Raw genomic sequence first — 13,802 nt, 5'->3', positions numbered from 1 at the left:
TTATTTGTTTGATCTCACGGGGTGTTAAGTGTTACAGAATGGAGCGAACTAAAGTCCTTCCCCAGTTGACCGGCTTCAACTACGCATATTGGAAGGCTCGCACCCGTACGCATCTAAAAGCTAAAGGTGAAGCCGTATGGCGGTCTGTGTGTCAGGTTAGACACATCCCACTAAACCCAGTTCCAGCACTGATGGAACATAAGTCACTAAGCCAGAGACTGAGTGGACTCAAACAGAGATAACCAATGCAGGAAACAATGATAAGGCTTTAGACACAATTTATTCTCTTATGCATGAAAGCCAGTTTTCAATTGTTGCATGTATTCCTTCAGCTAAAGGTGCTTGGGAGGCTCTTGAGTCAACATACGAAGGAACTACCTCTGTAAAACAGTCGAAGCTGCAAATGGTCCAGTCAGAATTCGAAGAACTGCGTATGAACGAGGATGAAACAGTCATCGACTTTCATACTCGCATACAGGAACTGGCAAATCGCGCAATGGTCCTTGGTGAACCATTCTCGCAAGAGAAACTCGTCAAAAAGATACTGAGATCTTTAACGCCCAGGTTCCGAATGAAAGTCACAGCCATCCAAGAGCATGATGGCTGGGAGAAAAAATCTGTTACTCAGCTAATGGGAAATCTTAAAACATATGAAATGGAGATTTTAACTGATCATACGAAAAAACAAAAAAAATATTGCTTTTGCCGCTGAAGAAAATAATGTAGTATCCGATACAGTTGAAACTAGTGATGATACAGTTGCGTTCTTAACTAAACAGTTTTCCAAAATTTTGAAACAGGTATCCAAAAACACACACAACAGAAATTCACAAAAGGGAGCAACGTCATTCAAGACTGCACCTAGGACAGGGGCGCCAAACGTCAAACAGTCTGTCTCACGTCCAGGACAGTCCAAAGAAAGGTCCAACAACAAAGGCATCAAGTGTTATGAATGCGAGGGATTTGGACATGTACAAGCTAAGTGCGCCACATATCTTCGACGCAAAAAGTCTATGTCAGCCATTACCTGGAGCGATGACGAGCCCGACGTTGAACCAACTGGGTCAGATGTCGAGGAAATTTCGGGTAATTTTGTTGCATTTACGGCACGTTTTACTGACAGTTCAGAATCTGTTGAATACTCAGAAGGTGGTGACTATGTCTCTGCAGAAGATGTGGAACAAAATGCTTTATCTTTTGACGCTGAATTTAATAAGTTGTATCCCAAATGGGAAGCTTTAAGAAAAATGAACTGCAAGCTAGCTAGTGAAATAGAGATTGTAACAAATGCAAATAAAGTATATCAAAATCAAGTAGCTGCTAGGAATGTTTTCCTTAAAGAAGAAGCAGGTCGAGAGGAAAGACTTCAAAACGAAGTACAAACCAGAAATGTACTTCTTAAGGAAGCAGCTGACCGAGAAGCAAAACTCCAACAAGAAGTTCAGAATTTGAAACAGGAGCTCAGCACCTACAAACGACAAATCCAAATGATGGATACCACTTCAACACTCGATAAGATTCTTGATTCCGGCAGGAAAACTTCTGCAAAATTTGGTTTGGGCTTCACTGGCAGTAACTCCAAAGATAAGACTGTATTTGTCAAAGCATCTAGACCTGATCCAGATGACATCCCTGAATCTAGCACTATGAAACGCCCCTATGGTAAAGTAAGCGCAAATAAGATGCATTATAAACTATATAATCCTGTTTGCCACTATTGCAGGTTACGCGGTCATACCAGACCTGAATGCTACTATTTCTACAAGGATCAAAGAATCGAGAAGTTCAGGCACAAGAACATACAACCTTTCACAAAACAAGTTTGGGTTAAAAAGACTGATTATATACCGTTTGTTTCGTTTCACTCTAAAAGTGCAGGAAGTGAAGAGAAATGGTATTTTGACAGCGGGTGTTCCCGTCACATGACAAGAAATGTCAAATTCCTGAACAACGTAAATACCAGTAAAGGTGAAGTTACCTTTGATGACGATGTCAAAGGTCAGGGATAACAGGGTGGTTCGAGCATTGTTCACATCCTCAGATGTTCGATTTTTTTTTTATACTCCCATCTTATTTTTTTGTGTGTTACATATAGAAGACTAATTCAAGACAAACACATATTCTCTCTCCTACTCCTACTCAATAACCTACATTATCACCTAAGCCTTCTACCCATCCTATCACTACACGGCTTTTTAGAAGACATCCCCTCACAATTAAATTTTTTTTTTGTCTCATTTATTACCTCCACTAAGCCTAGCTGAGACAACACTCCTTCGTCTTCTTCATCATCTACCCGTCACGCCATCTGTTTCTTTTCGAAGCTCCCATTAATGGAGAACTCATTTCTCTCCTTTGTATCTCCATCTGAAATGGCGAATCTTTTTCGCAAAATAATAGATGCCGAGTCTCCCTTATCTCCTGAAGCTACTGATCGGGTTCTTGCCACAATCAAATCGGATGTTTTACTACTTGAAGGGCTCACAGACAAAGAACAGAGATAAATGCATGCTCTGGCTCGCCATATCTCCGCTGCACCCTGGACAATTTCACCTGTGACAGCCGCTGCTCCGGTTTTTCCTCTACCCGAACCTGTGTCTCTCGCATCTTCTCACAATGTGGTATTTCCCGTATCTTCTGCTTCTTTAGACACTGTGCCCTATCTATCTTTATCTAGAAAAATTGATTTTAGTGTTTCTTTGCCTTATCAATTTGTGTCTACCGTATCTCATGATAATTTTAGCGTACAAAATCTGCTTTTACCTGGTGATCCATATGATCCTTTAACTCACAATTTACCTAGAAGTACTGAAAATTTAGTAGCTTTGTCTGATTTGGTGGATTCCTTGCCTTCTACCTTTGTTATTTGCAATATTGCCCAGCATTTCTCTGTTTATGTTCTACCCGTGTCTTGTTCGGCCTTTTTTCAATCCCCATTACTTTTTCTGCTTCTAAAACTCAGTCTGAACATGTGCCCATTTATGTTTCACCTAACCAAGACTCGGTTCCCTTTATCTTTGTACCTCTGTCTAAAACTTCCCGAAAGGGAAAGGAGAAACTGTCTGTTTCAGGTACTGCAGAAAAGAGGAAGGTGTCTCATTTAGATGATGTGAAAACTCAATCTGACCGTAAGTACTTTGAAGGCTTCAAACACTCAGGAAGCTGGTACACACTCTAACTCTTCTCCTTTAATTGGTATTACCTCAATACCCGAGTTTGAGAATCCTAATGTGTTACAATTTTTTACTAGCAATCTTCTTTCGCAGTCTTCGTTTGCCATTTATATATATATATATATATATATATATATATATATATATATATATATATATATATATATATATATTCTCTGTTTTAAATGTGCTTAAGACGAATTTTGTCTTTTATTTTATGTGAGTGGCTTTAAAATTGAACATGAATTATTTAGTCCCACTTCTACATGTGTGTATCTCTGAATTTATTCACACATCAGGTACATTTGATCATTCTGGATTCATTAAATTATCTTTAAAGTGTTCGTTTAATTTGCCTGGGTTACTCTTTAAAGTGCTCGTTTAATTTGCATGGATTAAAGTGTTCCTTTTGATTTGTTTAATTTGGTGCAAATTGATTAATGTGTTTATTCTCTTGTGTTACTTTATGTTTATGTGATTGTGGTTTGTTTGGTCCGGTCATGACCGTATGTGTGTTTATTCATGTGTTTCCCGCGCTATCTGTGCCTCAATTGTTTAATTGTGTGTTTTCTGTGATATTTGGCCTGAAATCTGTGCCTAAATTTGGTTCATATGTGTTTGTGTCTAAATTTGACTTTTTTGAATCTTTGGCTTGCTTACTGTTTTATTTGATAATTTGTTTGACTCGAATTGAGAATTGAAAATTCCTGAATTTTTTTTTCTTATGTGTTTTGTTGAGTTGTTTGCAAGTTGCGTGTGCATGGCTCTAGGGCTCTCGTTTTTTTTTTTTTTTTTTTTTTTTTTTAAAATCTTCTGCAGGTTCAAACAAAGCAAATAACTTATTATGGAGTCCAAATTACAACTTCATGCTAATGTGAAATTCTTGGCAAAGGAAACAATCACGATGTACATTTTGAGGGGGAGTTCTTCTTAATCTCTTGTGAACAATTTTGTTGGGTATTTTCGGTTATATTGGATTTCTTGGGTATATATGGATTTTCTTACTAGACTCTATCAGTTTTGGATTATCTCGTTGGATTATCGTTTTATTTGGCTTATCATAATCTCTGGGGTCTCATTTTATAATCATCACCTTATTTGGATTCTTCTTGGATTATCTACTTGATGAGATTATTTCTGAAGAATATTTTGGATGGGATTGCTTATAAGGCTTTATTTGCGGTACAATTTCTGAGAGTATTGGATTCTTCTTGGATTGTCTTCTTGGTGTATGATATCTGATACTGATGATGCTGATAACGGCTCAGTTTCGGGCACCCCGTCTGCACGGTAAATCTAATCCACTATTATGATGTTCACCTTCCTTTATCATTTATTTGGTAAAAAGGGGGAGTTTTGGAGTAAGGGGGAGTATTACAGAGTATTATGGTAACTTTTGGAGATTTTGGAATCTTTTGGATTATTATGGTATCATTTGGACGTATTGGATCAGTATGGAATTTTTGGTAAGAACTATGATGAAATATTTGGTAGTTTGGCAGTGGTTACATTTGTTTGGTTGTTTTTTGGATTTCATTATGGAAATAATAGAATTATATGTGTTAGGGGGAGTAGTAGTTTTGTTTGGTGCATCTAAACAAGTTGAATGGATGTTTTGGGTTATGCTACTCTCACATGAACAAGTTATTATATGATGTGGTATGCTAGGAATTCAATGCTTCTATGTGTGATCCAAGACTTGAAGAATTCCAATCAGGTACTTTATTCACAAATGGTCCAAAAAGAACTTAAGTTGTTATTTTTGGTTTTATATCTTTGTGTCTTGTTCAGTACCTATACTAAGGGCTCTTAATAAAAAATAAATTGATTATACTTTCAATTTTGCCCAAAGTATTTGATACTTGAGTTTTACCAAATAAAATGCCAAAGGGGGAGATTGTAAGTGTAAAATAATTTACACATTAAGTTATTGGCTATTTTATTTAGTAAATAGTTTTATTGTTTTTAATTAATTAGAGTTGTTAAAGTTAATTATATTTTTGGACCATGTGATATAAATATATGGATGTTGTGCCTTGGAGTATGAAGTCAGCGTATGAAGATGTCAAAGAAATAAGAAGTGTGGCAGTGGTTTATTCTAACAAGGAAAGGCAGTGGTTTATTCTAACAAGAATAAATGGTGGTGATTCATTCGAACAAGTGGTGGCTAAAGAAAAAGCTATTGCTAAGGATCCTAACTAATGGTTCAAGAAGTGCTATAAATTCACACGGTTCGAAGGAAGCATTTGCCCAACTTTGAGAATTATACACTGCTAGAGCCCTCTTGATTTTACAAAGCAATTTATATTTTGAATGTAATTTCTGATTTAATTCGTAAGAATATTTATATTGTACTACATGATCAGTACGTGGTACTACTGAAGCATCTTGTGAAGATTGTTCGGGTATTCGTGTGTCAATCCTGGATAGGTGTTAGAAAGAGTGGTAGTGATAAAGGCTGGAGGCCATCTGTATTTACCTCTTGTAATACTCCTTTTGGAGAACATCTATAGTGGATTGGGCAGACGTGGGTTGCCCCGCAGACGTAGGAGAAGGAGCTCCGAACTGCGTAACATTTCTTTGTGTTTTTAATTTACTTTATGCTTTACATTCTTTATGCTTTTAACTTTCATTATTTACATTTGCTTAAACAAGTTTAATTAATGAACGTAACTACTGCATAACCTAATTAACAAGTAAAATACATAGCTTTTATATTTCAAGTGTCACGGTGCAATTTCAATATTTATCTAATTTCCATATTCTAATACTAATCATGATTCAGATGTTGTCGGAGATGGATTCATGGCGAGCAATATAACGTTTGAGAATGTAGGAATTGGTTACCAAGCAGTAGCTTTCCGATCCGACGCGGATCACACCATGATAGAAAGCTGCGAATTCCTGGGAAATCAAGACACCCTTTACGTGAAATCCCTGCGCCAATACTACAAATCATGTCGCATCGGAGGAAACATAGACTTCATATTCGGGAACTCTGCGGCATACTTTCAAGACTGTGAACTCCTGATCTCGATCAGCAAGGCCAATCGAGGCGGAGAATGTGGAGAACAACGTGGTGTCAGCCCACGGCAGGATCGACCCTGCCCAGACAATTGGTTTCGTGTTCCAGAATTGCTCCATTAACGGCACGGAAGAGTACTATAAGAATCCCAGCGTGCACCATAATTATCTTGGACGCCCCTGGAAGGATTATTCCAGGACGGTTTTCATAATGTGTAGCTTTGGGGATATTATTTCCAAGGATGGATGGATTCCATGGCAGGATGATTATGCTCTCACCACGCTTTATTATGGGGAATTCCAGAATAGGGGAGCTGGTGCCGACACATCGGGGCGCGTCAATTGGAGTAGTATTATTCCGGCACAGCATGTTAACTCATATTCGGTTCCCAATTTTATCCAGGGGGATAGATGGATTCCTAAATCTGCAGTAGCCGGCTAATTGTAATTGTAATATATATTATATTTCACTCAACAAATTAAACTAGCTACTTGCATGATCGAATCCTTTGTAATTATATTGGCCTCGGACCTTGGTGATACATACAAGCTAAGTGATAACTTACAAGCAGGGGTGCACTTTCATGCGAACCGTCATTCAGGAGAGAACTCAAAACCATCCAGCAAATGTGTTATATGTGCAAGTAGTTGACAAATTATGTTGTGCATCACGCACGGTGCACACATATGCAAAAATGACGTCATTTTGACTAAAAACGCACGTCCCACTTTTTTTAAAAAAAAATCAATTTCGATTCCCAGCAACAGCATTATGCTGTTTCTGTATTTTTAGTTATGAAATTATGGATGTGTAGTTATGCAATTCTGAATTTATAGTTATGAAGTTATGGATGTGTAATTATGCATGGTGTAGTTATGCAATTCTGGATTTATAGTTATGAAGTTATGGATGTATAGTTATACAATTCTAGATGTATAGTTATGCAACTCTAAATGTGTAGTTATGAAGTTATGGATGTGTAGTTATGCAATTCTAGATTTATAGTTATGAAGTTATGGATGTGTAGTTATGCATGCAATCCTGGATTTATAGTTATGAAGTTATGGATGTATAGTTATGCAATTCTGGATGTATAGTTATGAAGTAATGGATTTTTTTTTAAGTAGACGTCAAAACGACGTCGTTTTTGCATCCGTGTGCACCATGCACAGCATAACGCTCCCAAGTAGTTGGTGCACCTTTGCAAGTAAAAAGTGCAGGTAAAATCACTTACGTGCATTTATTTTTACCTATAAATGCATGTAATTTTGCCTTGTTAACATTCATTGATCTCAGTTCGTTCTATTTGGCATCAATTTTGTTCTTACGGAGGAGTTTAGCGGGTAGTTAGTGTGAGCATGTAGCCATTTGTGCAATCCAACTATCAGCTTAGGCTTTTAGTTGAGATGGAGCACATACTTCAATTTGGTATCAGAGCCATGTCAAAAGTCATGGGTTCGAATCTCACCGCCACCCGTAAGCGACTACGGTTTACCGGTCCACATGTTGCTTGGAACCCACCTCACACGTGAGGGGACACACCTCACACGTGAGGAGACACATTCATTGGCGTGTGTAGCCATTTGTGCAATCCAACCCGTGAAACCACCTGCAAACATTCGTGCACCTAGATGTGAACATGTAGCGCACACGAGATGAGTAGGTGTGAACACGTAGCGCACACGGAAACATTTATGTACCTAGTTATAACTATAGGTGCACCTAGATGTGAACATGTAGCGCGCACACGGAAACATTCATGCACCTAGTTATAACTATAGGTGCACCTAAGTGTGAACACGTAGCGCACACGGAATGATTCTCAGTTTTCTCCTGGGCGGGCGGTTCACATCCGTGATCATATATATATATATATATATATATATATATATATATATATATATATATATATATATAGAGAGAGAGAGAGAGAGAGAGAGAGAGAGAGAGAGAGAGAGGGGTTAATTCTTTTAATTGAATATTGCACATCATAATTCCATCACCATGAAGTCACATCACAACTTCCATTTTTCCTTAGCTTAGCAGAACAATAATTATATATGTCATGAATTTGCTAAAAGTCAGACATAATAAATGTTACAGCGAGCTTTAATGTCTGTACGTAGAATATAAACAAGCTAATTAAGGATCGTTGAACTCGAGATATTATAATTTATGAATGGACCAAGAAAAAGTCCATATTAAATATGAAAGTAATGGATAGAGTTGATATTTACTTTTGACATAAGCTAATTTTCAGAGTTAATTCCAGCAATGGTCATCCGACTATATTGATTTTCTAAAATTAGTCTTTGACTTTTAATTTGGACACTTTAGGTCCTTTGACTTTCAATTTCTTTCCAGTTGAGGTCCTTTCGTTAGAATACGGTTAATTGAATTTTAAATGTAGGGGTAAACTCATCATTTCACCTGCCTATGTATTATTCTTAGTATTTCTCCATTTTATACGCGATATATATGAAGATAATCTTAGTCGAAACCCTAAAATGTTCCTCGTCGTTCCCCATTTGCTGACTACTCGTGTGTGCGTTCCTCTATTATTGAGATGTTTACAAGGTATAACAGCGAAATACAAAGGGACAAATACGAAGGATAATACATAGACATGTGAAAGGACGAGTTTACCCCTTCATTTAAAGTCTAATGAACCGTACTCTAACGAAAGGACTTCAATTGGAAAGAAATTGAAAGTCAAGGGACCTAAAGTGTCCAAATTAAAAGTCGGGGACAAATTTTGGAAAATCACTATAGTCGGAGGACCATTGCTGGAATTAACTCCTAATTTTCACTTGTTTGACAAATACAAACAATCAATATGAGTGTTTAGTTAATTAGATTTTTGTAACATCTTATTGCTTTAAAACGCTAAAATTCTATAAGCTACTCAAAACACCTTTTCAGATCAATTAATTGAGAAAAAATCAATTATTTTTCCTAAAACACCCTCAATAATTTTGTTAAACAACAACAACGAGATTGTACAGACGAATTCCGCAGTCCTATCTTCTCGTCTTGATGCTCTCATTGTCTCTTCAGAGTACTAGGCAATTGGGTGTTTGAGTCCGACAACGACAACGACAACGAGACTCATTAGCACGTCGCCTTCCCGTGAAGGTAATTAGCGAAAGTATAATATTGTAAAATAGGAAAGCAAAAGTATTTAGTAAAATTATATTATGTTTTTCTTGATTGGTTTAAAAAGTAATACAATTTCATTAAAAAAATGACATTAATTTTGTATTTAATAAGATTTTAAATGCCTTAAGTGGAAAACATCTTTAATTGTTTTTTTTTTTTTTTTTTTTTTTTTTTTGTATTTAGTTTTACGTTCTGCCTTGAGTGCAATACAACTGTGTTGTGTATTATCACTAGTGGTGGTAATAATGGAGTAGACAGTGAAACCGTACCAAGGATATTTTGAAGCAATATGTAAACCGGATTTGGCTGTACTGATGATAATTATACAGATGGACAACAATCCTATCTGTCAATACTAAATACTCTTTCCAAATCGTTTTTTCTTCAAATCGCCACCTAATTAATTATTTTCCAAATGTTCAGCATTAAATTTAAAGAATATATTTATTATTTCTATACTGAGCTTACTGATGAAGATTATTATATGATATGAGGCCAGGCCAGATTCAGGATGAAGCGCTATTAAACAGTACCCGCCCGCCATTCTTTGGTCCACTCAATTCAATGGGCTCCATTTTATCACTGGCGCTCCTCGCCGTGCTCCTCCTCTCCGCCTCCTCTTCCTCCTCGGCCGTCCGCCGCTATTTGCCGGAAGATTCAGCTACGCCGGCCAACATCGTTGCTGCTTGCAAGGCCTCACGTGACCCACCATACTGTGAACGCGCATTGACCCAATCTGGTCAACTGCCGCCAAACGCAACTGCCCTCCAGATTCTCCGGTCCGTACTGAATCTCACTTCCCGGCATCTGGATACCGCGGAATCGCAGGTGAAGGATATTCTGGCCGGATCTACTGGGAATCTGAACCTCACGCGGGCTGCCAACAATTCGCTTGAGTCAATTGGGTATTCTAGGTATCGGGTCGGGTTGACGGATCGGTACGGTCTGGATGGCGATAAGATCAAGGACGGGCGTGCGTGGCTGAGCGCCGCCCTGGCTAACCAGTACGGCAGCTGGTCCTCGTTTAGCTTGGTCAACGACACGGCGAAGGTTGTTAATACGATGGCGTTTATCAATGACACCTTAATTCCGATCACCAGCGCAGGGCTGAGCATGTTAGCGAATTACGATGTTTACCGCGAAAACACCGCTTTGTGGGGCCCGCCCACGACCGAACGGAACGGCTACTGGGAGCCTGCCGACGAGTCCGGGTTGGATTTTGACGGCGGCGTGCCTAAGGACTTGACCCCGAACGTGACGGTTTGCGGCGGCGGCGGATGCGACTACAGGACGGTGCAGGAGGCGGTTGATGCGGCGCCGGACCGGAAACCCACGGAGCGGTTCGTGATTCGGATCAAAGCAGGAGTATACAACGAAACGGTTCGGGTACCGTTGTATAAGTTTAACGTTGTTTTCTTAGGAGACGGGATGGGCAAAACCGTGATTACGGGGTCTCTAAAAGTGGGTCAACCCGAAATGACAACCACCGAATCCGCCACGGTTGGAGTGTTGGGAGATGGATTCATGGCCAGCAACCTCACATTCGAGAACACCGGAGTTGGTTCTCAGGCCGTGGCCTTCCGATCCGACAGCGACCACACCGTGGTCGAAACCTGCGAATTCCGAGGCAACCAAGACACTCTGTACGCGAAATCCCTCCGCCAGTACTACAAATCCTGCCGCATCCAAGGAAACGTAGACTTCATCTTCGGAAACGCCGCCGCGTTCTTCAAGAACTCAGAAATCCTGATCGTACCCAGAGCAGTGGACCCCGAGAAAGGCGAGAACAACGCCGTCACGGCCCACGGGAGGGTCGACCCTGCACAGACAACAGGGTTCGTGTTCCACAATTGCAGCGTGAATGGCACCGAAGAGTACCTTAAACTGTACTATAAAAATCCCAAGGTGCACAAGAACTACCTTGGGAGGCCATGGAAGGAGTATTCGAGGACAGTTTTTATAGGGTCAAGGTTTGAGGTTATATTGTCAAAGGAAGGATGGCTGCCGTGGAAAGATGATTTTGCACTGAGTACTCTTTATTACGGTGAATTGGAAAATACGGGGGGCGGTGGAAGCACAGCTGGGCGTGTGAATTGGAGTAGCATTATTCCGGAACACCATGTAAACTCATATTCGGTTCATAATTTTATCCAAGGTGATGGATGGATTCCTCCTCCTAAATCTACCTAAGCTAGGCCATCAACCCAAACAAACAGTACCCTAAAATGGGGGTTTTAATAAAAACAAGAATACCATAATTAATTTATGAGCTTATTTGAATATTATTTTTAGATTATAATTATCAATTGTTTTTCATATTGGAACCATCACAACTAACAAGTTATGTACAACCTAATATTATAATTCATAGATGTACTTATACACATAATAACATCAACTACTCTACGCTCTTTAAAAAAATAAAAATAAAAAATATCAAATAGGCCCTTAAATTTTACACTAAAGGTCGATTAGGCTCCTAAATTTAAAAAAAGTGCAAATTAAATCCTCAAACATGTCAAATTGGGTCAATGAAGTCAAAAAATCAGTAAATGACTTGTTATTACAGGTCATTTCAATTCCAGCGATCGACTAAAAAATCCGGGCACCGGCGACAAAATCCAGTCGTCTTCCACTGAAAGAAGATGACCAGATCTGGTCATCTTCTTCAGTGGAAGACAACCGAACTGTCGGATTTTGTCGTCGGTGGTCGGAATTCATCGCCGGTCGCTGGAATTGAAATAATCTGTAATAACAGGTCATTTACCGATTTTTAGGCTTCATTGACCCAATTTAACATGTTTGAGGGTTTTTCACTTTTTTAAAGTTTAGGGGTCTGATTGACCTTTGGGGTAAAGTTAGAGGCATATTTGACCATTTTCTCAAAAAAAAAATAATACTCTTTGTCACAGTTTATCTGTCATACTCACTATTAATTGATCAAACCACTTTTTTTTTTTTTTTGTTTATTTTCTTTATTGTTTTTTTAAATTTAATTTTTTTTTTTTTTTTGTGTTTAATAGAACTTTTAGTGTAGTTTCTAAACATATAAATTTTGTATACTATTATTGAACTTAATATTATGAAAAGTTAAATTAAAAATAATTTCAGTCAAATCTCATTAACTGAACCAGACACATAAAATCAGACGGAGGGAATAATAATTAATGTGCGATGTGATAAAGAGTAAATACTCAAAATGGTCCATCAACTATAGCTAAATTCACAAATTAATCCTCGACTTTCAATTTTAACCAATTAAGTCCTTAACTTTGCAATTTTAACACGATTTGGTCCTTCGAACACTTCTGCATTAACGCTCACGCCCACGCCATCATCGACGATCTCCAGAAGAACCTCCAGCTCTCATCGGAGCACATGGAGGCCTCCAGGATGACGCTGCACCGGTTCAGAAACACGTTGTCTTCTTCACTCTGGTACGAACTCAACTACATTGAATCCAAAGGGAGGATGAAGAAAGGCGACATAATTTGGCAGATTGCTTTCGGCGGTGGATTCAAATGTAACATTGCGGTCTGAAAATGCAACCGGAACCCTAAAAAATCGAGGATGGACTATGAAATTACATATATATCCTCAAAAGTCACAGTCAACAAACGGTCAAATAGACGAAGGACCAAATCGTGTTAAAATTACAAAGTTAAGGACTTAATTGGTTAAAATTGAAAGTCAAAGATCAATTTGTGAATTTAGCTATAGTCGAGGGACCATTTTGGGTATTTATTCTATATAAAAATGTGTGTTTGTTTGTTAACCACATCTAAACCTAAAGAGTTAATTTCAATAGAGCTCCATTGTTTTTTGACAATTTTAAATTTACTAATACACTATCATTTTTATTATTTGACATTTTACACTATTAAATTTTAGACAGGAATATTCAAAATGATCCCTCGATTACAGCTAAATTCACAAATTGGTCCTCGACTTTCAATTTTAACCAATTAAGTCCTTAACTTTGCAATTTTAACACGATTTGGTCCTCTGTCTTTTTGACCGTTTGTTGACTCTGATTTTTGAAGATATATATGTAATTTCATGGTTCATCGTCAGTTTTTTAAGGTTCCGGTTGCATTTGCAGACCGCACTGTTACATTTGAATCCACTGCCAAAAGCAATCTGCCAAATCATGTCGTCTTTCTTCATCCTCCCTTTGGATTCAATGTAGACCTGTAGTTGAGTTCGTACCAGAGCGAAGAAGACGACGTGTTTCCGAACAAGTGCAGCGTCATCCTAGAAGCCTCCACGTGCTTCGACGAGACACAATTGTTTGTGGCGTTGGACCTGATGAAGATTGCAAATTGGGTTGTAGCGCCGGCAATGATAAATTATGCGAAGGTGTTTGGGCGGTGGATTGTGTCGTGGCAGTAAGTGAAAACTAGGCGGTGGAGTGTGTCATGACAGCAGATGAGGGCGGTTGGGCA

The 13,802-nt window shown here is 38.6% G+C and overlaps 2 protein-coding genes across 2 annotated transcripts; both read left to right on the top strand.

Annotated features, from left to right (window-relative positions):
* Window positions 1–2,504: 2,504 nt before the first annotated feature.
* LOC109193851 (probable pectinesterase/pectinesterase inhibitor 51) lies at window positions 2,505–6,639 on the top strand. Its single transcript, XM_019344684.1, has 4 exons — window positions 2,505–2,891; window positions 2,963–3,128; window positions 5,959–6,132; window positions 6,215–6,639. Exons 1-4 carry the CDS (start codon window positions 2,505–2,507, stop codon window positions 6,637–6,639), a joined length of 1,152 nt encoding a protein of 383 aa, XP_019200229.1.
* Window positions 6,640–9,618: 2,979 nt separating this feature from the next.
* Window positions 9,619–11,631, top strand: LOC109193808 (probable pectinesterase/pectinesterase inhibitor 51). Its single transcript, XM_019344629.1, has one exon. The coding sequence runs from the start codon at window positions 9,847–9,849 to the stop codon at window positions 11,545–11,547; it is 1,701 nt and encodes a 566-aa protein (XP_019200174.1). The 5' UTR covers window positions 9,619–9,846; the 3' UTR covers window positions 11,548–11,631.
* The last annotated feature ends 2,171 nt before the right edge of the window (window positions 11,632–13,802 follow it).

Source organism: Ipomoea nil, unplaced genomic scaffold (assembly GCF_001879475.1).
Source record: "Ipomoea nil cultivar Tokyo-kokei standard unplaced genomic scaffold, Asagao_1.1 scaffold1932, whole genome shotgun sequence".
Taxonomy (NCBI): domain Eukaryota; kingdom Viridiplantae; phylum Streptophyta; class Magnoliopsida; order Solanales; family Convolvulaceae; genus Ipomoea; species Ipomoea nil.
The sequence above is the reverse complement of the archived record's forward strand: the minus strand, read 5'-3'. Positions and strand labels throughout refer to the sequence as shown.